The sequence below is a fragment of the Lepus europaeus genome, chromosome 10 (assembly GCF_033115175.1).
Source record: "Lepus europaeus isolate LE1 chromosome 10, mLepTim1.pri, whole genome shotgun sequence".
Classification (NCBI taxonomy): Eukaryota; Metazoa; Chordata; class Mammalia; order Lagomorpha; family Leporidae; genus Lepus; species Lepus europaeus.
Genome location: NC_084836.1, coordinates 67,157,236 through 67,183,597, shown reverse-complemented (window position 1 = coordinate 67,183,597; position 26,362 = coordinate 67,157,236). Strand labels below are relative to the sequence as shown.

Here is a 26,362-nt window from a genome sequence, read left to right as displayed (position 1 = left end):
CACAAACTGGTGCCCAAATGGGATGCCAGAGTCACAGGCGGCCACGAGGTAGGCCTCAGATATATTCCATCTTTCTCTTTGAAAGCTAGCTGTAATTATTGGCCAGCTCCCACTCCAGTAGAGCTATTTGATCTTTGTTTTGTACCTCGCATTAGAGATGATTTCATGAATAGCCACTTACTTTCACCCCAATTCTCAAGAGCCCAGGGGGTACAAGTGATCCAACTGCAAAACCTTTTTTTAAAATTTGATAGACACAGCTTCCATCCAACTGGATCGCTCCCCAAACGCCCACAACGGTCCCAACTTGGGCTGAAGTTGGGAGCTAGGAACTCAGTGCAGGTCTCCCATATGGGTGTGTGACAGACACCAGCCGCGTAAGCCGTCACCTGCTGCCTGCCAGGGTCTGCATGAGCAGGAAGCTGGAATCAGGAGCAGAGGCAGGCAGTAAACCCAGGCACTCGGATAGGAGAGGCGGGCATCCTAACTGGAGGGCTGGCAGTCTGCCCTATAACTGCAGAATATTGACCATCAGCCCTGCCCTCATGGTTAAAGCCTGCTCTTTTGTTTGCTTACTTTTTTTTTTTTTTTGACAGGCAGAGTGGACAGTGAGAGAGAGAGAGACAGAGAGAAAGGTCTTCCTTTGCCGTTGGTTCACCCTCCAATGACCACCGCGGCCGGCGCGCTGTGGCCGGCGCGCTGCAGCCAGCACACCATGCTGATCCAATGGCAGGAACCAGGTGCTTATCCTGGTCTCCCATGGGGTGCAGGGCCCAAGCACTTGGGCCATCCTCCACTGTACTCCCTGGCCATAGCAGAGAGCTGGCCTGGAAGAGGGGCAACCGGGATAGAATCCGGTGCCCCAATCGGGACTAGAACCCGGTGTGCCAGCGCCGCTAGGCGGAGGATTAGCCTGTTGAGCCACAGTGCTGGCCACTTTTTTTTTTTTTTTTTTTTTTTTAAGATTTATTTATTTGAAAGGCAGAGTAAGGGAGGGGCAGGGAGAGGAGAGGAGAGGACAGTGAGGAGAGAGAGAGAGAATCTCCCACTCAATGGTTCACTCCTGAAATGCCTACAACAGCTAGTGCTGGACCGGTCCAAAGCCAGGAACTGGGAATTCAGTCTGGGTGTTCAAGGTGGGTGGCAGGGACCTAAGTACTTGAGCTAACACTGCTGCCTCCCAAGGTCTGCGTTCGTAGGAAGCTGGAGTCAGGAGCCAGAGGTGGGCATTGAATCCAGGCACTCTGATGTAGGATACAGATGGTCCAAGCAGCGTTTCAACTGCCATGCCAAACATCTGCCCCTCATGCCCTACTGTCCATCTAAGGGAGCTCTCTTCAGATGGGTCCACTGATTGGGGCTACCCAGTGAATAAGGCTCAATAAACACAGTATTTGCAGTTGCTTTCAATTTCCTTCTCTTTATTTTTTAAAAAAGATTTATTTTATTTATTTGAAAGAGAGTTACAGAGAGAGGTTGAGATAGAGAGGTCTTTCTTCACTCCCCAGATGGCCGCAACGACTTGAACTGAAGCCAGGAGCTTCCTCCAGGTCTCCCACGTGGGTGCAGGGGCCCCAGGACTTGGGCCATCCTCTACTGCTTTCCCAGGTGCATTAGCAGGGAGCTGGATTGGAAATAGAGCAGCCAGGACTTGAATCGGCGCCCAAATGGGATGCAGGCATTACAGGTCAGGGCTTTAACCCACTGTGCCACAGTGCTGGCCCCATCCTTCTCTTTATTTTGTCTTACTCCCTGCCTGAGTTCCTCTCTGGTCTTTCTTTTTTCTTTTTTTTATTTGACAGGTAGAGTTATAGACAGTGAGAGAGAGAGAGACAGAAAGGTCTTCCTTCTGTTGGTTCACTCCCCAAATGGCTGCTACGGCCGGCGCTGAGCCAATCTGAAGCCAGGAGCCAGGTGCCTCCTCCTGGTCTCCCACGTAGGTGCAGGGGCCCAAGGACTTGGGCCATCCTCCACTGCCCTCCCGGGCCACAGCAAAGAGCTGGACTGGAAGAGGAGCAACCAGGACTAGAACCTGGCACCCATATGGGATGCCGGTGCCGCAGGCAGAAGATTAACCAAGTGAGCCATGGTGCTGGCCCCTTGGTCTTTCTTTTTTAAATATTTATTTATTTTATTTGAAAGGCAGAGTTACAGAGAGGCCTGGCTCAGCTCTTGCTGCTTTGGGTATTTGAGGGGTGAACAAGTAGATGGAACATCCTTCTCTTTGTCACTCTGTCTTTCAGGTTGTAGATACATAAGTGAACATTTTTAAAAAGTTTTGGGGCCGGCGCTGTGGCACAGAGGTTAAAGCCCCAGCCTGCGGTATCGCCACAGCATCTTATATGGGTGCCAATTCGAGTCCTGGCTGCTCTACTTCTGATCCAGCTCTCTGCTATGGGAAAGCAGTAGAAGATGGCTCAACTCCTTGGGCCCCTGCACCTGTGTGGGAGACCTGGAAGAAGCTCCTGGTCTTCGGATCAGCTCAGCTCTGGCCATTGTAGTCATCTGGGGAGTGAACCAGCAGATGGAAGAACTCTCTCTCCCTCTGGCTCTACCTTTCTCTGTAACTCTGTCTTTCAAATAAATAAAATAAGTCTTTTTAAAAAAAGTTTTAATGTGGACATTTCCAGTTTCATACATGGGTAGAGAAAATCGTTTCATGACGTCTTATATTCCCATCATTTGCTTCAATAATTACAGTGCCTGTCTTGTTCATTTCCATATCATATTTCTTCCAATTTTTAATGAAAATTTAAAAAGTTTAAAGAACAGAACAACAATCAACCATACACATCTCACCTATACTCAAACAATGTGCTAATACATTGCCCTATTTGCCTTATCAATATACCTATGTGAGGCTTTTTTTATTTACAGATTTTATTTACTTATTTGAGAGGTAGAGGTACAGACAGAGAGAAGGAGAGAAAGAGAGAAAGGTTTTCCATGCACTGGTTCACTCCCCAAATGGCCACAATGGCTGCAGCTGGGCTGATCCAAAGCCAGGAGCCAGGAGCTTCTTCCAGGTCTCCCACAGGGGTGCAGAGGCCCAAGGACTTGGGCCATCTTCTGCTGCTTTCCCAGGCCATAGCACAGAGCTGGATCAGAAGTGGAGCAGCCGGGACTCAAACTGGCACCCATGTAGGATGCTGGCACTGCAGGCAGAAGCTTAGCCCACTATGCCACAGTGCAGGCCCTGTGTGAACCACTGAAAATCTGTTGCATACATCATTACCTTTACCCTTACATATTTCATCAAGTACCACCTCAAATGCATTTCTCTATATAATCACAGCTCCATTATAACACTTAAAAACATCACTGATGCTCCCTCAGTGATCTATTATTCATGTTTGAATTTTCTCAACTGTGCCCAGATCCAAGCAAGATTTAAACATTATATTTGTTTTTTCCTGCCTTAAAACTGTCTTTCTTCCTCCTTGCCTGTCTGTTCCTTTATTATATCCCATAGGTTTTCGGAGAGACCAGGCTGGTGGTCTTGTGGAAAGCGCCACACTCTGAGTTTGCAGGTATCTCCTAGCCTCAGTGTTTAACTGGTTCCTTTAGCCTCTGTGAATTTCCTGTAAATTACAAATCAGAGCTGAAGGCTTGCTTAGGTTAAGGTTAAACACTTTTGGCAAGAACACTTAACAGATGATGCTGTGCACTCCTGGTTCAAGACCATGCAATCGTCCTAGCCAGCAACGTTTGGTCACTTTCCTTAGGGAAGGTGGTGACTGCCATATCTCTTCGGTTCTTAGTTGTTTTTCAATTTTTGAAAGACTTCATTGTTATTTATTTGAAAGGTAGAGCATCCGAGGGAGACAGATAGAGGGAGAGAGAGAGGGAGGGAGAGAGAGAGAGAGAGAGAGGTCTTCTATCCACTGGTTCATTCCCCAAATGGCAGCAGCCTGAAGCTGGGAACGGGAGCTTCTTCCTGGTTTCCCACACGGGTGCCAGGTCCCAGGCCAGAAGTGGAGCAGCCAGGCTGGAACCAAAGCCCACACAGGTTACCAGCTTTACCTGTCTCGCCACAGCGCTGGCCCCAGCTGTTTTTTTGTTTTGTTTTGTTACTCTCCAAATTGCGCAATTTGGAAATAATCTGTGTGGTGATATTTGACGTTATGATATCCTGTGCCCTAACAGTGCTTTTCTGGAAATTGTAATGATTGATAACACTTGCCTGAATTAATTGCTATATCACCCTGGATTGCAGAATGGTGATTTTCTAACTCACTCCTTCTATATTCAGTAGACTGAACTCTTTACAAAGGAGGTTTCCCTTATCGATTTCAACATAAGGTAAAATCTTAGTTCTTTACCACATTTTCAGAGTTAGGAGTTAGTGTAATAGTAGCCTCCACTGTAGCAAGTCACCTTTTTTTCCCCATTCTTTTTTTGAGTATTAGTACAGACTACTGGGTTTTCCACACCTCTTCTAATTCTCTCCCCACATTCCCTTTCTCCTCCTCTGCTCCTGATCCATGGCTACTGATCCGTGGCTACTGCTGGCTCCCTCCGCGCCTTAGCTTGCGCTTTCCAGACAGCCCGCTAGGGGCCACTGCTTCCTCCCCGCCCCCAAGCCACCGCTCTACCCCACACTTCGCCATTTGCCCTCAGCCATCATCTCACTGGTGCCGAGCCGGCCCCAGGAGCCGCTCTAGGCTGTCCGGAGGCCGTTCGCCTTGCGTGGGGAAGGTCCGGACGACGCGTTCGCCTCGCCGGTCCCCGGGGCGGTTAGTGCTTCCGGGGTCGGAGGGTGCGCGGGGTTGAAAGCGGGCCGCTCCGCCCCGTCCCCCTCCCAGACCAGCAGAGGCAGCAGCCGGAGCAGCCGCAGCCTGCGCCCTCTCCCGCCCGCCCGCCCTCCGCCCGCCCGCCCGCCCTCCGCCGCCCTCCACCCGCCCCGGGGTCTCTTTCCCCCTTCCTCCTCCTCCTCCTCCACCCCCCCCTTCCTCCTCCGCCCGCCCGCGGGGCCCCCCTCGCCTTCCCGCCCGCCCCTATTGTTCCGCCCCCGGCCTCCCGCCCTTCCCCTTCCCGCCCGCTCCCCCTTTCCCCCTCAGTCGCCTCGCGCCTGCAGGTAAGCTTCAAAATTCTCCCTCCGTGCCCGGCTCCAGCTCCTCTTTCCGCTCAAGGCTGTGTATCTTAGCGGGCTCCGGTCCCTGGTCACGAGCCGCGGCCTCTCGTAGCCCCGCGTGAGCGCCTGCTACCTCAGGCTGCCCGGCCGGCCATTCACGCGAGGCCCTGGCTCCGGCGCGGCCTAGTAGGCCTCGCGCAAGGCCGCCCCCCTCCCCCCGCCCTGTCCCGGTGGCGGCTGCGCAGGAGTGGAGGAGGGCGCGCGCGCGGTAGGGGGGGCGGCGGTGGATTTGTTGGGTGAGGGGGGTTGGGGGAGGCGATGGCCGGCCTGCTGGCCGGGCGGGTGAGCGCGGCTCCCCGCGGGGGTCAGGCGCTGGCGCAGCCACACGAGGAGGCGCCGCTCGTCGGGCCCCTCCCCCTGGGTCGCAGCGCCCCCCCCCGACCGAACCGTTTATTTTTTTTTCCCTCTGTTTTCTTGTGGGGGGGGCTTTTTCTAAGTGGAAAAATGCGCGAGTGACGGGGGGGCGGGGGGGCGCGGAGTTTGAGGAAGGGTGGACGGGCCGAGTTACGGAGGACGTTCTCTCGGGGTAACGATTTTCGGAATGACAAAATGCCTGCCCCTGCTAGAGCCGGGCCGAGCTATTTATAGGAGGGGTGATGGCCTGCGGGATTCGCAGCCGGATTCCCGGAACGGGGCTCACTCCCTGACCCAGGCCGGAGAGGAGGACGACCGAGAGATGGTGTAGCCTGAGAAATGCAGCTGTGCGCCTCCCCTCAAGTAATGACTTCCACTAGGGTTTCTGTTTCTTGCCCTTCCGAACTTGCATCACTGGGGCTGTTGGTAAAGTGCTTTTGCTGGGAAGTCTGAGCGAGGATAAGAAATCCAACTGCCACATTTTTAGCGGATCCTGTTTTAAAAAGAGAGGCATTATAAACTAACACTCCCCTCCCCCAGCACTATTGTTTTTCCGTGAGTGGAAAGTGTTGGATTCTGGGATTTTGCCAGCAATTAACTATATGCTGAAAATAGAGAATGATGTGCTGTGGGGATGCACTTATATAATCACTTAGAATCATATTCTGAAGTAGCCAGGGGACAGGTTTGCTGTAAATTCTGAGAATATTCAGGATATGGGCTTTGTGTTGGAGCAAAATTAAATCAGTGGCTGGTTCTGTGAAGGGAGAAGACTAGGAGAGTTATCATTGATGTTGAGTTTTGAAGGGACCTTTAAAATGTCATTGGAAATAATTGAGTGGAACACGGGGCTTGCTTTTTTAAAGAAAGCTTTTGGGGTTAAGCGTGCTAAGGAGGTGTTGAAGGCAAAGGCAAAACCAAAAACAAACCTCTATGCATAACTAGCTACTTCTGAGGGCAAGGACCATCCTGGATAGTAAAGGAATTTTTAAGCTGTAGCTTAAAACAATGAACAACATAGATAACTTTTAGCAGAACCAATTTTTGATTGTTTCCTTGGGAAGGAGATTTGACTTATTAGACTTGAATAAAAACTTGAGTGGTAATAAGGTTCATAACAGAAGCAAGGACAATTTCTTCATTCAGTAACTATCACATTGGGTTGGGAGAAGGGATAGGAGGAAAGAACTGTGTATTCAGTCATTTCCCTAGGGGGAACGTGGAACACACACACACACACCCACACCCCCACCCCCGCACTGCATGGAAGGCATCTGAGATAATGCCTTTTTCAGTGAGATTGTTGACCTAAATCTTCATAAAATCATTGGGTGTCATCTACCCATTAAAATTAGAAATTTGTAATGTGAGGTACGTCTCTATTTTGGAAATTGCTACCACAAAGAAAATTCACGTGCTTTCTGTAGCATTCAATGTGAACTGCTATCGGATAGGGAAGCAAGAAGTCCTCTGCCCTGATTGTGTTTTGTGTTTGGATTTGCCCCCATGGTTTCCAGGGATTTTCTGAATTGTTTTTGCAACTTACTCTGCTGAAGGACTACTCGAGCGCCTTTAGCTGTTTCTTTAGAACTAGTGTCTGTGGAGAGAACCATTGGCATTTAGAGAGTCAACAGAAACCCTGTCATTCTGAAAAGCAAATTGGAAAGTCACCTTCTGTATACTCCAACAGATCCTGCGCTGTAAATGTTGTTAATGCGATTGGACTGAATATATGTGCGAGTCTGATAGGGTGTCATTTAAGAAAAAGAATCGGGCATTGGTACTGGTGAAAGTAACTCAAGGCAATAAGCCCCCTTCTGTTTGCCTCCTCTGACTTTGGGCATGTTTGTCTTTCAGTTTTGGCTTCACCCCCACCAGTGACCAAAGACTTGACCAGTCAGAGTCCAGCTCCCAAGAACACCGCTCGAAATGGACACCGGTGTGATTGAAGGTGGATTAAATGTCACTCTCACCATCCGGCTACTTATGCATGGCAAGGTAGGCACCAGCTTGGGAAATTAGGTCATAGTAACTGCTAGGGGAGGGGCCCGGAAGAGCAGACATGCATCTTGGAGCTCATCAGATTAGCACCGTGGGGCGTCTGGCTTTAGCTGTCTTCTCTAACAGCGTGGATGTGAGTGTGGTGGGAAAATGGACAGACTTTCCTAGGAAGCTCCACTGAGCAGGAAGGGCTTAGGAGAGGCTAGGGCCAAAAGAATATCTCATGCCTGGATGATGCGATTTTTTCTTTTTTTTTCCTAATGGAGGTTTGCTGTAGCTCGTGATAGGTAAATTACGTATTGCCCAAGTAATTCTTGGAAACTTGTAGCAGGAAGACTGATTTTTGGTATTTTTAGAAGTAATTTGTAATAAACACAGATATCATTTAATCACTTCTGTATCATTTCTCCAAAATTTTTGATAGCTTCAAAAACTTAAAACTTTAAGGAAAGAAAATAACTGTCTTCCAAATAAATCTTGAAATTTTTCATTTCCTTGTGGGTGGTACTTAGCGTAAATAACAATTGGTTAGCTAGACAGAATCCTTTTTGGTAATGTTTGTCTTATGAATGCTAGTTTTCTCTATTGTAGGAAGTTGGCAGTATCATCGGAAAGGTAAGAAAATTTAATTTCAACTCTAATTACTATTTAATCAGTCTGTCTTGAAATAGCAGTTGGAACTCAAACTTGACTTTTCCTCTTACAGAAAGGAGAATCTGTTAAGAAGATGCGCGAGGAGGTAAGTTAAAAGGGGGCTTTGGGATTGTTAACTGGAGAGTTGAAAAACAAGTAGCAGGCCTCAGAGGGGGAAACCTGTATTTTTCTGGCTTTGTTGTTTGTAATGACAAATAGTATTTTGGGAAATGTGGTTCTGAGAAGTTTCAAAATTCATACAAGACTTCTCTTAACTATCTTAACTATTGGAGGTTGTGTTTGAAAGAGGAGCATGATGCAGTTTGAAATGTTACTGATTTTGCCTTTGTATCAGGATTGTATATGTAGGCAGCTTCTTGCCCATGCTTTTTAGTAGGGGCTGTATGTCCTGTACATGTTCAGTTCTTTTCTGTCTGTTTGACTTTTTGACTCTTTCTTATCCAGAGTGGTGCACGTATCAACATCTCAGAAGGGAATTGTCCTGAGAGAATTATCACTTTGGCTGGACCCACTAATGCCATTTTCAAAGCATTTGCTATGATCATTGACAAACTGGAAGAGGTTTGTTCCCCCCGCCCCCAAATGCAGCCAGTGATGGGGTGAGGTTGGAGCTAGAAGCTGGAGTCGGGTGCTCTGGCTGGGAATCAAATCCACAGATGCCAGTGTGGGGCTCAAGCATCTTAACTGCTAAGCCAGGTGCCCAGTTCTTCATTCTTCAGCCTTAAGTGCTTATAGCCAGCTTGTTGCTTTTCTCTTACTTCAGTCCACTGGTTCACTCCCCAAATGCCTGCAATAGCCAGGACTGGTTAGGCTCAAGTCCGGAGCCTGGAACTCAATCTGGGACTCCCATGTGGTTATCAGGAAGCCAACTACTAGAGCCATCTGCTTCCCCAGATGTATGTTATCAGGAGACTGGATCACTGAATAGCCAGGATGTGAACCTAGGCACTCTGATACGGTGGGATGTGGCATCCCAAGTGCCATCTGAACCAATGAACCAAATGCCAGCCCCATTTGTTGCCTTTCCAAGGATTTTTTAGATTTAAAGATAGGCTGAATCACAGTCTTGTAAATGAGTCCTTTGCTCCCTGTGGCATCCCCTCAGATTTGTCATTTGTAGTTACAGCTTGACTGTTGCCAGGCACTCAGCGTGAAACGCTTTTCTTGACCAGTAGTTGTTGAAGCTGTGCCGTGCCTTTTTCGGAAGCTTTATGTTTCCCAGTAAACAATTAAGTGAATGATGCATGATTAATGCACTTTTGTTAGTGGTTCTGCTGAACATAGAGTTGAATGTAAATGTGTGTTTTAAACAAGATAATCAATCTGATAAAACACTGTCAGAGTTAAACTTGGGAGAGACCTAGGTTATTAGAAACAACAACCAGGTCGGGTTTTACCCAAATGAACTTCTGAGCTTTCTTCAGAGGCTGAACAGCCGTTGTGGTCCTGTGTTTGGCTTCTTTCTCTTCTGTAGTAATGCAGCTAATTGTGCAGTTGATAGTTAGAGGAGTGCTTGGTGGTGCCTGAAATCTGATCCTTGCCAGGATCAGAAATGTTATCTTTTGACTCACAGGACCTTGCTAGTGCAAAATTTGTGATTGAAAGCATTTCAAAAACATGCTGTTAACCCAGTAAGAAACATGTTACGCAGTTTTCAGGTCTATATGTGGAGATTAGGATGAGAAGTGATACTTAAACCACTTAATCTTCAGAAGGCTAAACTTAGTTTAAACCATGATTTTTTTTTTAAAAAGATTTTAGTTATTGTAACTCTGTTACAGACAGGGAGAGGTGACAGAGAAGGAGGTATTCCTTCCTCTTGTTAACTCCCCAGATGGCCAAACGATCCTAAGCCAGGAAGTTCTTCCAGGTCTCCATGTGGGTGCTGGGGCCCAAGCACTAGGGGCATCCTCTACTGCTTTCTCAGACCATAGCAAAAGAGGAGCAGCCTGGACTTGAAACCAGTGTCCATATGGGATGCTGGTGTTGCAGGTGCAGGATTACCTATTGTGGCACAGCGCCGGCCCCAAAAACATGATGTTAGCATTTTGTTAAGGAAAATATTATGAGGTTTGAGCCAATAGTCTTTAATTTCCAGTCTCCAGCTTTTTTTTTTTTCCCCCTCTTTTAAAAGATTTACTTATTTGAAAGGCAGAGTTACAGAGGTCTTCCATCCGCTGATTCATTCCCCAAAAGACCATAACAGCTGGGCTGGGCCAGGCTGAAGCCAGAAGCCTGGGATTCCCATCTGGGTCTCCCATGTGGGTAGAGTGGTAGAAGGCCCCTCAGGTCTCCAGCTTGTGACTGGCACAAGTATTCTGAGCCTCAGTTTTATTTATTATACAAGGATACGGTTAACTAAAAAAAATTGTAACAGTGCTTAGCTTTCTAAATTTATATTTTTAGTTTTCTAAGAGGATGGAGTTGGTGATTTGAATTGAATTGCCTTGATTCACTTTTCATTGTTAAGATTGACTGATATGTTAAAAAGACAGAATGACACAGACATATTATCCATTCACTGGTTCACTACCCAAATGATAAGGGCTGGGCTAGGCTAAAGCCTAGAACTCATTCAGATCTTCAACATGGGTGACAGGGGCTCAAGCACCTAGATCAGAAATGGAGCAGCTGGGACTTGAACTGGCACCCATATGGCATGGCAGCTTTGTAAGGCAGGGCTTAACCCGCTGTGCTACAATGCTGCCATTATGGCGTTACAGGTTCTGGGGCTCTGCTCAAACTTAATCTTTCTGGTGTTCTAATTTTCTTGTTTGTAGGACATTAGCAGCTCTATGACCAATAGCACAGCTGCCAGTAGACCTCCGGTTACCTTGAGGCTGGTGGTTCCTGCTAGTCAGTGTGGCTCTCTCATTGGAAAAGGTGGTTGCAAGATCAAGGAAATAAGAGAGGTTGGTGACTTGTGTTCCTTTGGGATTGTTAATTGTGTGTTCCATATGGGGCTCTACAAGCTCTTGGAATAGCTAAGAAAAGATAGCATTTGAGATGAAGATTTGTTAAAGTAGCAGTCCTAGAAGATTATAATTTGATCATACTGGGAATAAAAGCATTGTGTAGTTTTTTTAAACACAATTTGTAGGTTTGAATAACATCAGAACATGAGAATGTTAATCAGAATTTTCAGCTATTGCATGTGACTGGTTCCCAACTTTATCAGCAGACAATTCTGCATAATTTTGCAACTTTTTATCAGGCCTACAGGATTCTTTTCATGTCTAAAGAAATTGCTGTTTGATAAATAGTAGCAGTGTTTTCCTTGACCAAATTTCTTAGCAAAGTGAAAATGGGAAGATACGTTGTAGTTACAGTTTAACTCCCTTATTTAATGGAGTTACATTGAATTACGGAAGCTTTAAACTAGGAAGTCATTGAATTTGGATTTGGAATGAAATTTGAATGGCTTCTGAAGGAAAACTGGATGGTGTTTTGGGAAGCCATGTACCTATAATTGCTGTGAGAGTAGAAATCTTGGTTTTGTTAATGGAATGTGCCTGGCAAGCATTTGTAGTGATGCTTGGCTCATAGGATGGGCTTCATATAAATATTTGTTTAATAAGAGAATGCCTGGTAGGTGATATATTAATGAGGTTTCTGTTCAGCATGCATAAAGTACAGTTAACTGAGGGATAACTTTCTGGAAGAACCTTTTTCTGGAGAGCAGTTTAAATTTAGGCTTCTATTCAGGGTTACTCTTTCACAGTCTAATTCACTTCTAGCTTTTGTTAACAGTCTGGATTAAGGAGAGTGAAGGGAGAAGACAGGAGAAAGGATAAAAGTATCCATGGAACTTTAGACTCTGCAGTTGCTGTTAGGAGAAATTGGAAGAGCATGCGTTGTTTTTCTCTGATTTTAAATTTCTTTCTACCCCAAAGAGTACAGGGGCTCAGGTGCAGGTGGCAGGGGATATGCTCCCCAACTCAACTGAGCGGGCCATCACTATTGCTGGCATCCCGCAATCCATCATTGAGTGTGTCAAACAGATCTGCGTGGTCATGTTGGAGGTAAGCCCTCAGGCTCATGCTGAGACTGGGGGGAGGGCAATTCTGGGGACAGAGGAATTGATCTATATTTAGTAAGACTAGAATTAGGTAAAGCTGTTAGAAGCCTCCACTGGGGGTAGGGAAAGAGGTTTCCTGAGTTCATATTTTCCTTCCCCCAGCTTTGACTTTTCTTACTGTCTGAGAGTAAAAATAGAAACTGCTAAGCAGCAGTGATCTCTTTTGGTTCACGATAATTCGAGCTGAGCTGGGTAGGGGAATATCAGTACTTGGATTTAGAATGAGTAGCCAAAGATGCATTTGGGTTTCTGAGAAGTTAAATTTACCTTTTGGATAATTATACATTTTTACATGGAACTTTGACATTGCTAAGTGTTTCACTTCAAAGCACAGGATATATTCAAAGTGGTAGTTACAGAATAGAGAAATGGATCCTTGTTGGAGTTTCTGAATTAATTAGGAGATTCTGATATGCTGCTGTTTTTATTTTTTAAGACAAAAAATTAGGGGAACTTTAACCTTTTTTAGAGTTGTTGCATGGAGTTGGTGCAGTATTGGTTAGGAAATAAAATTTCCAAGTAGAATTTAGAAAAACCTTGACTTGGTCTTTGAGTTATTTGTAGACCATGTCTATATTATCCTGGTCACACCATTTGGGTATGTTTTTTCTAATTTTGGCTTTTTGTCTTAGTCACACTAAAATGGAAGAGCCTAAAATTAACAGCTGAATGAATTTGGATGTACATAAGGTTTTTCGTGTTCAATAAATTTATCTGAAAATGTGGAAGTGGTGCCTGAGATGATTACAGGGGAATCTTTGAGTATTAGCATGAACTGTGTAGTGTGTGCATTGTCTTGCTGTTTAAAGCAAGCAGTTGTAGTTAACTTGAGTAGATCTAGCTAGAGTACCTGGTAGGTGAAGGGATGGAAATATTACAGTTTTTAATTTAACTGACCTGTGTGAGCTAAAGCCACACAGCTGAAGCAGCTTTGAAACCTTATCTCTTTTTGTTTTTTTCCCCTCTGACTCTCTCCCAGTCCCCTCCGAAGGGCGTGACCATCCCGTACCGGCCCAAGCCGTCCAGTTCTCCGGTCATCTTTGCAGGTGGTCAGGTAAGAAAATTCTTATTGGTGGGCTAGAGTGAACAAAAGTTGTATTTGAAATGTCAACTTTGCCAGCAGCACACCAAGCCACTCTGCATGCTTGCTGAAATTTGTATTCTGGCCATAGTTTGACTGCTTTTAGTTTTATTTTTTGTACTAGAGAAAGCTATGAATGCCAAGCCCTTATTTAATTTTTACCAGGCAATGGAAGTTTTGTAGGCACTCGGGAGAGGTAATTGATTGGTAATCTAAGGTGGGTTGGGTTTCAAGAAAGAGTTAAATTGCCTTAGTGTCATTACTCCTATTCCCACCCCATCCATGCTTTTATATGTGTAGGGTGATCTTTTGAGGTCTGAATAAAGGTAGCAAAGAATTGGACCTCGGAATGAGATTCTGGATGGTGGTCTCAAAATAGGGGTCCTGAACTTGAGTGTCCTACAAACTTCCCCTTCCCTCCACCTCACCTCCCCTACTCCTACCCTTCACTCCCAGACTCCAGTGTGCTGTTTCCCAGACTCTCAACCTCAGAAGCACTGGTTTGAAGCCATGTGGCGTAACAAATCAGCTGGGGCACAAGTTCAGTATGCCAGAGTAGAAGGGTGGGAGAGCATGCTGGGCTGTGGTGCTGTGACCTTTGGTGTTAGAGTGGGAACACCAAAGCACCCCTTAGCTTCTCTGCTCCTTCCTCACCAACCTAAACTCTTGATCTTTGACACATGGTTTATTCTGAAGTTAGACATGAATATCAAGAGCATTAATCAGTGCTATGACAGTTTGCTGTTTTGTTGATGAGTATTTGAAGAGTAGGTAGGTCAGTTTTTAAAACATTGGGATTCTGGTTGAAATAGAGTAACCTTCATTTTGGTGGCTGCCTACCTAAAAGCAAGTGCATTACTCAGAGTGCCTTGGGGCTGGCCTGTTAAAAGCATATTTAATTAGTTTTTTCTTGTATTTGATCTGGGAGCCTTTTAGAGGGGGCACATAAACTTCGAGTCTATCTCATTCATGTTTTATTGAGTTGGCATAAACTTGAACAAGTTTGGAGGAATTAGTTGTCATTGTAGTTTTTGGCGCTTTAATTAATGTCACAGTGTTAGCCTGACATAGTACTGGCCTTGTATAAATTCCTTTGGTCAAAGGGCTCATAGTCACTTTGGATGGTGAGGCAGGATATGCAAAGGGTCAGAGACAGAATAACCAGGAGGGTAAGCCTTGGGAGCCACCCCTCCCCCCCCAACTCCCGAACTCCAGGTTCCTGCTCTTTTGGATTCTCCTGTTCCCGTGTGGGATTAGGAGTGCTGCGTAGCAGCTGTCTTCCCTTAGAAACTGCATTCACTTCCCTTCCTTCCCTTCCCACCTTCCCTTTCAAACCTCTTTGCTTCCTTATCCTCCCTCCCTCCCCTTATTCAGTTAACCACCCTCTGAAAGCTTGCAGCTTCTTCCATGAGTGGCCCTGTCATGGGTCATTCCCATGGGCCTTTTTAAATAAATCAGTTCATGTAATGTCCACAGATGGACGTGTGTCTTTTGTCCCTTTGTGGCAAAGTGGGCTCTGTAGGGGTTTGACTTAATCCCACCCACAATGACCAGGAGCTGGCATCAGCCTCTACCCCACCTCTTCGTTCTTACTGAAAATAGCCCAATTGTGCAGTGTGAAATCTGCCACTAGGTAACTTTTTTTTTTTAATTCACTGATTGCAGCTCGTTTCAAACTGTGTCGTGAGCTCCTTTTTAAAGGAAAAAGAAAAAAAATAAACAACTTTTTTGTGTGAATTTCATGCTGGTGACAAGGTGCCGGATTGACAGCCCTGGAGACTGAAATCCTCTATTTATCCACAGGACAGGTACAGCACAGGCAGCGACAGTGCGAGCTTTCCCCACACCACCCCGTCCATGTGCCTCAACCCTGACCTGGAGGGACCACCTCTAGAGGTGAGAGGGGATGTTCAGTCTCCAAGGCTCACTCAATCCTTCCGCCTCAGCCGAGACTGCCAACACGCGGGGGCCAGTGGCGCTGGTGATTTTTGTGCTGTGGACACCACCTGTCCACGGGGACCTGGACTGACCCCCCCACCTCATTTCACACAGGCCGCGTAGCCCACCAGATGGTAACACCAATTCTTTTTTTTTTTTTTTTTTTTTAATTTTTTTTTTGTTAAACCCCTCTTCTCCCTCCCACACCTTCCACCCCATTTTCACCTTCCTCCCACTCCCACCTGGGTGTGCTTTTGGGGGTACTGGCCATGTGATGTGAGAAGCTTCACATCCTGTTAACCAGCCCCTCGTTCCCTCCCCTCCCTTCCTGTTTCCTTTTCCTTTCCCCCTGTATCCCACCCTGTTGCCCTGAAAGATCCAGCTCCCTTTTTGGGAGGTTATGGCGTGGGGGGAGGGGGAGGGCATAGTGGGAGCTGCAAGTTCCTTTTATGGAGGGGAGGTGGGAGAAGGTAGGACTTAGAGCAGTGATTTGTGTGTGTGTGCGCGTGCCTTTGGTCAGCTTCCTAGTGTTAGGAACCCAGCTAGCCTCCAAAGCACTTGAGATCTTTAGGCAAATATAGAGAAAAATAGGAAAAGGGAAGTGTTTGAAAACATGCCATGTAGGTTGGTACAGATAAAAGTTGTTCACATCAACATGATTGGTAGCAGGGTTGGGGTGGTGAGGGAGAGACTGTTTTCCCTGTAGGCTGTCTTGGGTATAGGGAGGAAGTGGGGAGGGGGTGGCTTGGTCAAACGAGGCATTGTTTAATCTCACTTCCCCCATTTTCATGGAGAAACAGATAAGTCTGTTTTTGCCTTTGATTGCAGGGAACTTGACTACCTTTATAGGATCCCTGGAATAAAGTCAAAATAGGGCTCAAAGAAGGCCAACTTGGGTCTGACTGTATTTGTGAGATTTCCATCTACTGCCTCATCCCTCTGGCCTCCCCATTCTGTAGTTCAACTCTGGCTTTCTGGCTAGTTGAAATCTGTCTTTTTCCCCCCCCACTGGGTGGCTGTCCGTGATTGGTTTTTAATAGGAACTGTTTTCCTCCTTTTGTAGGCCTATACCATTCAAGGACAGTATGCCATTCCACAGCCAGATGTAAGTTTTGTTTTCACTTCTTGTTTTGAAAAGCTCCCTCTCCCATCCAAAATTGTCTTAATTCCTTTCTTCTGAGTAGCCAGAAGTGAGTTGGGTCTTAAATGTTTGCAGTATACTTGTTTTCCTCATGAGGTGAACCCATATTTTGACCCTTAAATAATTAATCTTTAATCAGGGAATATTAGCATCTTGTTTGCATTTGGACATTTAATCCCAAGAAATGATAATCCAGCAGATGATTGGCTTCTGCTTTTCCCCATGTTTCAGATTACTCTCCAGAGAAACATTCTGTGGTATACTGTCATTTGTTGTCTCAGGGCAAAATTTAAAGTGGACTGTGTTTACCTGCATAGAGTCCTTTCTATAGGGGAGGTGGGAGGTTGGATTTGTCCTTGGGTCCACCTTAATCTAAGATGACAGTTCAAAATCATTTGGAGGGGTGGGGAAAGGGCTCTACCTGGGAGGAGTAGGAAGCTTAAAATCTGGGAACTGAACTGAAAACCTGCCTTGCCACTAAAAACTCCCATTTTCAAAGTGCTAGTATTTAGACCTTGTTTCAGGAGACTTCTTGCACTAACCCTTTCAGGTGCTGAGCATTAGGCTTAGGAAGCTGAGTTAGCTCTTGGTTAGTGGTAGCCCCCAGGAGAGGGGACAGCAGATCTGAGTGTTGATTATTTTACAGTAGTCAGAATAGTTTTAAAAATAGATGAAGCAACATAGCTATAAAAGTCAGTGGTGGGGGTGGGGGACTAAACCCAGCTTGGTTTCTTCTCCTCCTTGCAGTCTCCCCCCCCACCCCCCCAATCTCCTTCCCTCTTCCCAATATTGATGGAACCCTGCATGGTGTGTTTCCCTTAGCACCACTGCACAGTTTGTTTACCTAGCCTGTCTGTGCTTGTCCCTGGGGCAACTGTTGCAATGGCTGCAAACACCTTCATTAAGTAGCCCACGAGGGGATGGTTGTTGGGCGGGTGCTGTTGCTTTTCTGTTCACACACCTGAGATGCATTCATTCTCTTCTGACCCCGTTGCTGCTGTTAACCTCTGCCCCATCCCCAGGTCTGTAATGGAAGCCTCATCCCAACCCTCTGTTTTAGTTTGAGTAGGAGAATCACCTCTGGGGCCCAGGAGCTCTGTGTTTTCAAATCTGAATATGTTTGAGCCTCACTCTGTTACTCTTCTAATGCCAACCTCTCATGTTTCCTCCTTGCAGTTGACCAAGCTGCACCAGTTGGCAATGCAACAGTCTCATTTTCCCATGACCCATGGCAACACCGGATTCAGTGGTATGGATACCTCAGTATTTATTTCTGTAAGGTATAGTGCAAGGCAGAGGCCAGTCCCAAGGTCTCAGCTTGACATCTGTTTAAAGCAAGCTTCGTTACCCAGCGTGCTGCTGGTTTAAACTTGGCCTGTCTGCTATGGCAAAACCCAAGGAGGTAATGTGTTTGTTAACATGCTTTTTATTTGGGTTGAGTTAATCTAAAAGAAAATAAGGCCCTGGAAGGTTTTGGGGTGAGGTCTGGGGATGCTTGTCAGGCAAAGGGTAGGCTGTTATTTCTTTCAACCCATCCTGACTGCTGCCCCCTTGATCTGATCAGCACCTCCTTTCTCCCCATCAGCTATTCAGACTTGGGTAGAGACAATCCATTTGTGCCAAATTGTGTAGTGGTTTTTTTTTTGTTTTGTTTTGTTTTTGTTTTGTTTTGTTTTTTGGGCTTTTTTTGTTCTGTATAAGGAATAACTTGTCCGATAGGGTTAGGATGAGACCACCAAACTCATTTTCACTTGTATCTTAACAGGCATTGAATCCAGCTCTCCAGAGGTGAAAGGCTATTGGGGTAATGATTAAAAAAAAAAATCTGTAGTATTCTACTGTTATATTAATAAACTGGTGGGAGTCTTGTTTCACTGCCCATGAACCATACCAGAAACATGCACATGGCAGAGAGGAGCTGAGAGAGCAAAGGGGTGGGCCTGGTGCCCCCAAGGGTCCCTTGATGGATCTGGCCAATCCCCTTGAAAAATGCAGCTGAGAGCGGGATGAGGCTTGAGGGTTAGCCAGCTGGCCTGGCAGTCCAGGTGTCGTTATAGATGAACATGGGTGTTTACTGATGGCATTTTTTTTTCTTTTTCTTTGAAAAACAAAATAAAAATCAGAACAAATTATCAAGCAAAACATAGGGAATAAATCTGGAGAAACAAACTCCCCTCACCTGACTGCCATTTCATTCTATCTGACCTTTAAGTCTAGGTTAGGGGTTAGGTGGATAGGGGTGGAGGATGTTAATCTGATACAAGTATATTTAAAGCAGCGCTGCATGTGTGCCAAAAGTCCATGGTACCAATAACAGGCATGATATTGACACCGGTGCTAGTGAGCATCAGGTGAGGAAATTGGAACACAACAGCAGGAAATCCTAAGCAGAAGAGTAGAAGCACAGAACGACTTGATGAATAGATTTTGGTTCTGTCTGAGGATGCCACATTCCCTTGCCCCTTGCTTCCACTCCCTACCCCTGGATAGGCTGGGCTTTGCAGGAAATGGCATGAAATCAGCTCTTCTGAGTGTACAGAAGAACCTTTCCAGCATTATTTCTACACCCCTCCCCTCTTTCCTCCTTGGAGGCTTCCAAGTTAGTGATGAATCCCAACAGCCAATGCTTGGTTTCCAGTGTATTTCCTTCTGTTAGTTTAATGTGCTAATCAGTGGGGGGTTTTGAATGCTGTGCATTGAGCTTGCTTGCTCTTTTCTGTCTTTTAGCAGGTCTGGATGCATCTGCTCAGACTACTTCTCATGAACTCACCATTCCAAATGATGTAAGTGTACCTAGTTGGATCACATGTGATGAAAATAAGAGTAGAAACTTACTCAAGGGTTTCCTGCTACTTTTGAGCTCTAGGGAAAGAAAATAAGAATATGTAAACACCAAGTTAAGTTTTTTAAAAGTACATAGAATTCTAACTACAAACTTGGTAGCAAAATTTGATAAAACCATCATAGGGTATCATGAGATAGATAGAACCATTTTGTTAAAAGAAATTTGTATTTGCCCTCATTTTTTTGCTGACTCTTAAAGCATTGAGTGCAGTGCTACTTGAATGTTAGATCTGTTTTCTTCAAGTTATCAGTCTCACAAGCGGTAGGTCAGGTGTTCAGTAACCCCGTATGATAGTTTTTTCTGGAGGCAAAAATTTTGTGAATCAGAATTTTTGAAAAATATTGTTAGATGGTGGTTACCAGGCAGGGTAAGTTTAATCATGTTTGCGACCAGAAACTTAAGGCAGTCCAACTAGGTTTCAGATTCTGGTGTTGATACTATGAAGATCTAATACTTAGACCTAGAAGAGTGGGTTAGTTTAGAGGTGGCTGTGATCCACAATGGTCATACAGAAGAGTATGAGATTGAATCTATAACTTAGGTTTTTTATCAGATAGATATAAGTACCAGTGTCAGATGTGGGTGGTAGTTTTGATTGCCATGATCTTGTATTCAAAATGTAGCTAGAGGGATGAGGTGGAATTCTTAGACATAGCCCTGCAACTCTTTAATTTGGTGTCTCTTATTTTTTTCCCTTAAGTTGATTGGCTGCATAATCGGGCGTCAAGGCGCCAAAATCAATGAGATCCGTCAGATGTCTGGGGCGCAGATCAAAATTGCGAACCCAGTAGAAGGATCTACTGATAGGCAGGTTACCATCACCGGATCTGCTGCCAGCATCAGCCTGGCTCAATATCTAATCAATGTCAGGTGAGTTTGCTCCACTTTTCATCTTACTAATGCGCACGCAGTAATTGTGTGTTGGGGAATGTTGCAGTTTGTTAAATTTGGGATTGTTTGGAGGATGTGTTGAGAAGGCCAGATTTAAAAGTCTAGGCCTACTTTCTTTCATCTTTAGTGTAGCAGGAGAAGTAACCAGACTGCAATAAATTTGCATGGGGAGGGGAAGCGTGGGTTGCTTAATATTTGTTTGACTTGATGATTTGGGGAGAGGAAAGGATAGTGTATATCGTCACCCGTAGCCAGAGCACCCAGATTGACAACACCAAACATTGGTTTCTTGTACATGTCACACAGGCTGGTATTTCTTTCACTAATTTGCCCTCAGCTAGTTTAGGTGATAGAGGAGGTGTGATATCAAGGCATTTCCTTGGAGGCAGCCATTGCAGTTTATTTAGAAAACAATTCCATTTTCTCAGTGGGTTACAAATGCATCCATTGTTCAGAGCTTAGGCGGAAAAGGAGGCAAAGTTCACAGAAATGCCAAGTGTACTTTCTGTCTCAGTCCTCTCCCGGCCACATCCCTGAATGGCATCTTGAGGTTTTATTTCAGTTATCTGGTAGCTGGGTGATGTTACTACTGCACTTGGAATTGTAGGACCACGTCAGTCAGATGGGCATCCTGTAGGGTGTCTCTCTTGCTTTCTCAGCACATATAAGTCACATTCTTGATTGCTCACTTTAAAGCAGTGTTAGCAAACCTTTTCCCAAGGGACTTAGCATTCCTTTTATGGGGAGTATAACTAATTTTCCTTTTCCTTGCTTGTTAGCTATTTTGTCTGTAGAGCATAAAAGACAAGTTCCCAAATCTATTGCAAAGGAGAGGCATTCATAAGTATGAAGCCGAGTATTGTTGTCACGCTAGTACTGACCATTTATTTTTCTTGTGGTCTGTTACCCCTGGGCGAGGAACATACCAGATCTTGTAGTGGTTCTGATTTCTTCATTAAGTATTTTCTTGCCTTGGGCTACTATAGTCTTGGTGTAGAAAGACGTTTGCCTGTGCCTAGCTCTGTCCTTCAGGTCCGTCAGGCCCTCTTGCCCGCTGTCAGCTGCTGCACAGAGGCTGTCTGCAAAGATGGGCCTCTCCTTTCCCCTCCAGGTGCAGTGGAGAGAGGTTTTGAATGTCAAGAGTCGGGTTTGTGGAATCTGGTTTGGATAGGCTGGCCCTGAATGTTGTCAGTTTAAATTATGACTGCTTAAATAGGGCCTGCCTGCCTGGTCTCCGTACTAGGTCAGTGGCTATGTAAGGAAGCTCTGCTTCCAGTCATTCCACATTAAATGGCTGGCTGTTCAGTTTTGTTATATTTTGTGAAACTGTCCAAGCCATGGATTTGGGTCAGAACTTTTTAAAGCTTCCTTTAACATCAAAGCAAGGACTGTATGTATACAAAGCTTACTCTTCTCTTTCTCATCTTTTCCCAGTTTCAGTGCAAACTGGTTTTATTAATCCTAGGCAAAGAGGATTTTTATACTTTTGTTCATGGATTCTGAGCATTCCTACTTTGTCCCTTGAGTTTTGGTCCTGACACACTGTTTCCTTTCTGCAGTTAGTTGATGTCTGTGTTCCACTCCTTTGTGGGCCGCAGGACCTAGGGAATCAAAATGGAGTCCTCAGGAGAGCCTCTCTGCTCTTGAGTTTGCCTTCTGGGCCAGTCAGGCCTCTGCAAATGCCTGCTGTGCTGGCCTTACACACACTTAGCCATCCAGGAGATGCACCTCGATACTTGTTAGGTCTTATTTTAGGAGTAGAAGCAGTATTTTTACCTGTCAGACATGACTGTTTTGGTAATGCTTGAGTTTGTGTCTTCTAGTTTTGTAAAGTCTGTGTTGGAAGTTTGGTCAGTCAGAAACAAAGAGCCTTTTTATACTCCTACCACCTCCTACCAGAAAAGCTTCCCTGGTTCTTATCAACACTTTTGTTTATCAACATTTTTCTTTGAGAATCTTACATTCTTTGGGGTTTGAAATTAGAGGTTTACTTTGGTCTTTCTGCCTCGTGCCATCCTGATAACATACTAGGTCATTTGCTATGGAGATGCAGGTAGTACTATTTAAACGACATAATGGGGAATAAACAAATTGCAAGCTATGTGGGTTATTGATAGTTGTTTTTCCATTAGAATGGTAAGTTGACATTTGATTATGTGAAACATTTTTGCTTGAAGTCATTCTTTGTGACTTCTGGGTTGGGTTGTTAATATCAGACATGTAGAAGTATGTTTCCTGTGATTGCTTAGTCTGTCAGATTTTTCTTCACTGTAGCCATTTTAAATAGCACTGTGGATGGCAAAGTACATTTATTTAAAGGGTGGGACACAGGCTAAAAGCTTGTCATAGTTAATATTAGGTCTTCCTAATTGGCAACCAGAGGAACTTACTAATAAAACTGAAGCGGTTTTTGTCCTGTACTTTTTCCCTTTTGTGGTCTTCCCTTCCACCCACCCTTTTTTTTTTGTTCCTTTTTTCCTCTGTTACAGTTTAGAAAACGCTAAACCCTCCTCCCAGGCAGCCTCCGTCACGATCCCTGATCACCTCAGCATCAACCTCTCTCAACCCTCCACCCCTTCTTCTTCTTCTTCCTCCTCCACCACCACCCCCTCGCTCGCCACAGCGGGGACCTCCGACGCACCCTCCAGCCTCCCCAACCCTCTTCCGACCGCCCCTTGTGTCTCCAGTCTGCTTGGCATGAAACCCATCCCTCTCCTGGCTCTAAATGTTGTGTCTGCTGCTAAGGGTACCGGGGCTTCAGCTGCCACCACCACCACCTCCGCGGTGCCGTGTGTAACTAACAAACTGAAAGGCGAGAAACAGAGATTCTCCCCCTACTGATTGCGTATCTTGAGGTACCTCCTCAAGTGTTTTCTTGGTTCATTTTGTTTTTCTTTGTTAACACTGGTGAGAACCAAACTATTGTGAGCTTGTGACCATTTCCTTTTTACTACTTGTTGGGGGGGTTAACTGGGTGGGGGTTGGGGGAATGGTAACCTTTGTTAGGTTTAGGCTGTTTCAGCTGAGTGCCTGTTTCGGAGTCTGACTTGTTGAATTCTTTATAGAGCCACAGTTCTTGCTCTTCTTTCTCATTCTGTTATTTTTTTGTAGCTTTATTCTGCCTTGGAATATAACAATGTGTTAGGCTCTGTGTTAATGAATAAAAGCTTCTCCGTTAACCCCCCCCCTTTTAAAAATTATTTCATGGTTAAGCTATCAGGGTCTTGATCATATTTGTGTTTCTAGCTGTAATAAAGTTGCCGCAGTAAGAACCTTAGTTCACCGTGTGCTGTGAAGGGTAAAGGGGTGGGAACATGTGACCTGAGGGGACTCTTCTTAGGGAAGTGTATACAACTGACTGGGGCCCTTGGCAGTTTGAGGGTCCTTCATAAGGAAGCTTCCTTAGTGAAGAAAAGTTTATCTGCCTAGGCTCCCTTAACCTTATCACCAGCAGCAGAGTACCTTCCCGGCTACTGTTTGCTCTGGTGAATGATTACTTTGTCCAAGGTATACATACAAAGAATTTATTTTCATATCTGGGGTGGGGTATGGTTTGATAAGTATGATAAAGTTAGGTTTTGTCTCTGTTCCTCTAAGTTAGAACTTGATGGGATTCTGAGAGGTCATCTGAAACCAGCTCTAATTAGTCAACCAAATTCATTTACTCTCCTGCCTCCTGTCTGCCCCCCTCTGCACCAGACACCGGAATGAGTAAGAAATTATATTCTTAGATTAAGGAGGAACCTTAGGGATCAGTTATCTCATTTAAGAGATAAATAGAAATGGAAACCCTAAGCGGAATGACTAACCAGTGCTTCACTTTTATTTACCTCCCTGAAGCCTTATTTTCTTCCCCCCAGGATGGGGACAGGTCTCTGTAGAAATTGAGATATATCAGAGGCTTCTGATAGTCCGTTCAACTAGGGTACTAGAAGTCTCTGTCTTCCCAGGGAATACGGAGATTTTCCCTTGACCTTTTCCATGTCCCCTTTGGTTGAGTGTTTAAATTTTTTTTTTTTTTTTTAAGCTAACTCCCATGCATTTCCCAGTATGTTATCTCATTCTCTGTGGTTTCTCCATCCAAAGTGGGCCTTAGGAATGTGTTTTATGCCCCCACCCGTCTGCACGAAGCAGGGTGGTGGTGGTGGGGGTGGTGGTGAACAGCCCTCTATGTGGTTGTCCCAGATTAGGAGTTCATTGCTCCTTGGTCAAGTGGACCAGCCCTCCCTCGGTCATCTCCTTCCATAGTTAGGACTTAATCATGCTGATACCATCTCCCCCCAGGGACCTGGTTTTTATTTTATCTAATTCTTGATTGGAAGGCCTCTTAACCTAATGAATATTCCCTAAAGAAGGATTGCTGGGAAGGAAACCAGATGTTTAAGGGGCTGCTACATCACCATCTCCAAAGGTACTTGGTGTTAAATTTTTTTAAAAGCTTAGAGCTCCCTCATGTGGTCCTTCTATCTAGAGTCCCTAACATTTCTGGTTGGATTCTCCCCTCTCCTTGCCTCACCCTACCCCACCCCCCTGGGGCAAGAGCGCTTTTGCCTTTTTGAATGAACTGAATTCTTCTGGGTTCTATATATGAACTGTATCCAGCAGTTCCTTTCTTAGACTTTTTCAGTTCCCACGGTGAACCCTTTCATCCCGGGCCCATTGTTTACCTTGCTCTAGATAGTCCTCTGTTTTTAAGGTTGGCAAGAGTCTACCTCCTTTTAAGAATTAAATGTTTCCTTTTCTGAGTTAAAAGTAAATACAGTTTGTAGTTCAGAGTTTAATTTTCTGGCCCTTGGCTTTGCCTACTCTGGTCAGCTTTTGGCTTTGCATTATTGTGCAAAAGATGCAGATGGTGAATTAAGCTCTTGTGGGCAGACATAACAAATAGATGATGACAGTCAGTTTGAAATCTTTATGAAATAGCATAATGAACTGAGACTGAGTGTCATGTTCAGTTCTATTCAGAACGGGAGCAAAGTGTAGCTGGCTACCTGATAAACAGAAAAGCATACTTAATTTCCAGATACCTTTCCTTTAAGTTCTAAGCTGGATTCCCAGACCTCAGATGACCAGCAGAAGGTGTGGGTGGAAGATTGGGCTCAATAAGACTGCAGATTTAGGAGCTTCAAGAGTGAGCTAGGGAGTTGAGATGAATTATTTCATCTGCCACTTTTAAGTCCTAAAAGCTAGTCTTAAACACAATAGAATAGAATTCTGGCCCCAGAGTAAACTCCCTTTCTGTTCTGTTTAATACACCTTATAGTCTCTTCATAGTAACAGCCTCCATACTGATAGAGAAACCCAGAGCTAGTCTAGAGTCAAGGCTTCTAGGGGTTGGTTCGGCATTAACCCCATGAGGCTAAACTGGTGTTCTCTCGGCAGCTTGGGGGCAGCGGGGAAATGAGCTCAGCAACAATGGAAAACACTGGTTCTGTGTATTCTAACCCACAGGGGCTCACTGGCAGTGAGTGGCATATTCCCACCAAGGCCCAAAGAACATAGTTTGGAGGGAAAGTTTGTTACCAAGGAGGTGGTTCCCTTAGTTCTGAGGTGATTTGCCTCAGGAACCTTTGGTTAACTTAAGAAGTATTGAAATGTCTCACTTGCTAGTACAGTGGTGAGTGTATACTCTGTCACATTTGACCAACCAGGCTGGAAGGTCTCAGAGGCAAGGTGTAGCTGGGCACTGGGAGAACTAACTTTGAGTTCTTGTTTGTTTCTGTGTTACAGGCTTTCCTCGGAGACGGGTGGCATGGGGAGCAGCTAGAACAATGCAGATTCACCCATAATCCCTTTCTGCTGTTCACCACCACCCATGATCCATCTGTGTAGTTTCTGAACAGTCAGCGATTCCAGGTTTTAAATAGTTTGTAAATTTTCAGTTTCTACACACTTTATCATCCACTCGTGATTTTTTAATTAAAAGCGTTTTAATTCCTTTCTCTGTTCAGCTGTTAATGCTGAGATCCATATTTAGTTTTATAAGCTTCTCCCCGTGTTGTTTTTTTTTTTTTCCCCCTTTTGGTTTTTTTTTTTTGGCTCATGAATTTTTCTGTTTGTCATGGAAATGTAAGAGTGGAATATTAATACATTTCAGTTTAGTTCTGTAATGTCAGGAATTTTTCAAAAAAATTAAAAGATGGACTGGAGCTTTTTCTTTGTGAATAGAAACTGGATGCCACAGTGATTCATGTGGGTTTTATTCCTGTTGTCCTGCCGTTATTTTTGTACCTTTATCCCTCACA

General features: G+C 45.0%; 1 protein-coding gene across 26 annotated transcripts; it reads left to right on the top strand.

Annotated features, from left to right (window-relative positions):
- Nucleotides 1-4,893: 4,893 nt before the first annotated feature.
- On the top strand, nt 4,894-26,319 carry PCBP2 (poly(rC) binding protein 2). Of its 26 annotated transcripts, none has more exons than XM_062203575.1 (15): nt 4,896-5,077; nt 7,346-7,486; nt 8,081-8,104; nt 8,196-8,228; nt 8,588-8,704; nt 10,924-11,055; nt 12,037-12,165; nt 13,189-13,275; nt 15,106-15,198; nt 16,304-16,345; nt 17,558-17,630; nt 18,147-18,185; nt 19,112-19,164; nt 19,927-20,096; nt 22,607-23,067. In XM_062203575.1, exons 2-15 carry the CDS (start codon nt 7,418-7,420, stop codon nt 22,956-22,958), a joined length of 1,413 nt encoding a protein of 470 aa, XP_062059559.1. In that variant the 5' UTR covers nt 4,896-5,077; nt 7,346-7,417; the 3' UTR covers nt 22,959-23,067. The 26 variants fall into 26 exon arrangements, with proteins under 26 accessions (XP_062059567.1, XP_062059565.1, XP_062059569.1 ...); XM_062203577.1 differs by having other exon boundaries at nt 13,201-13,275; nt 22,607-23,066; XM_062203574.1 differs by having other exon boundaries at nt 19,109-19,164; nt 22,607-23,066.
- Nucleotides 26,320-26,362: the final 43 nt, after the last annotated feature.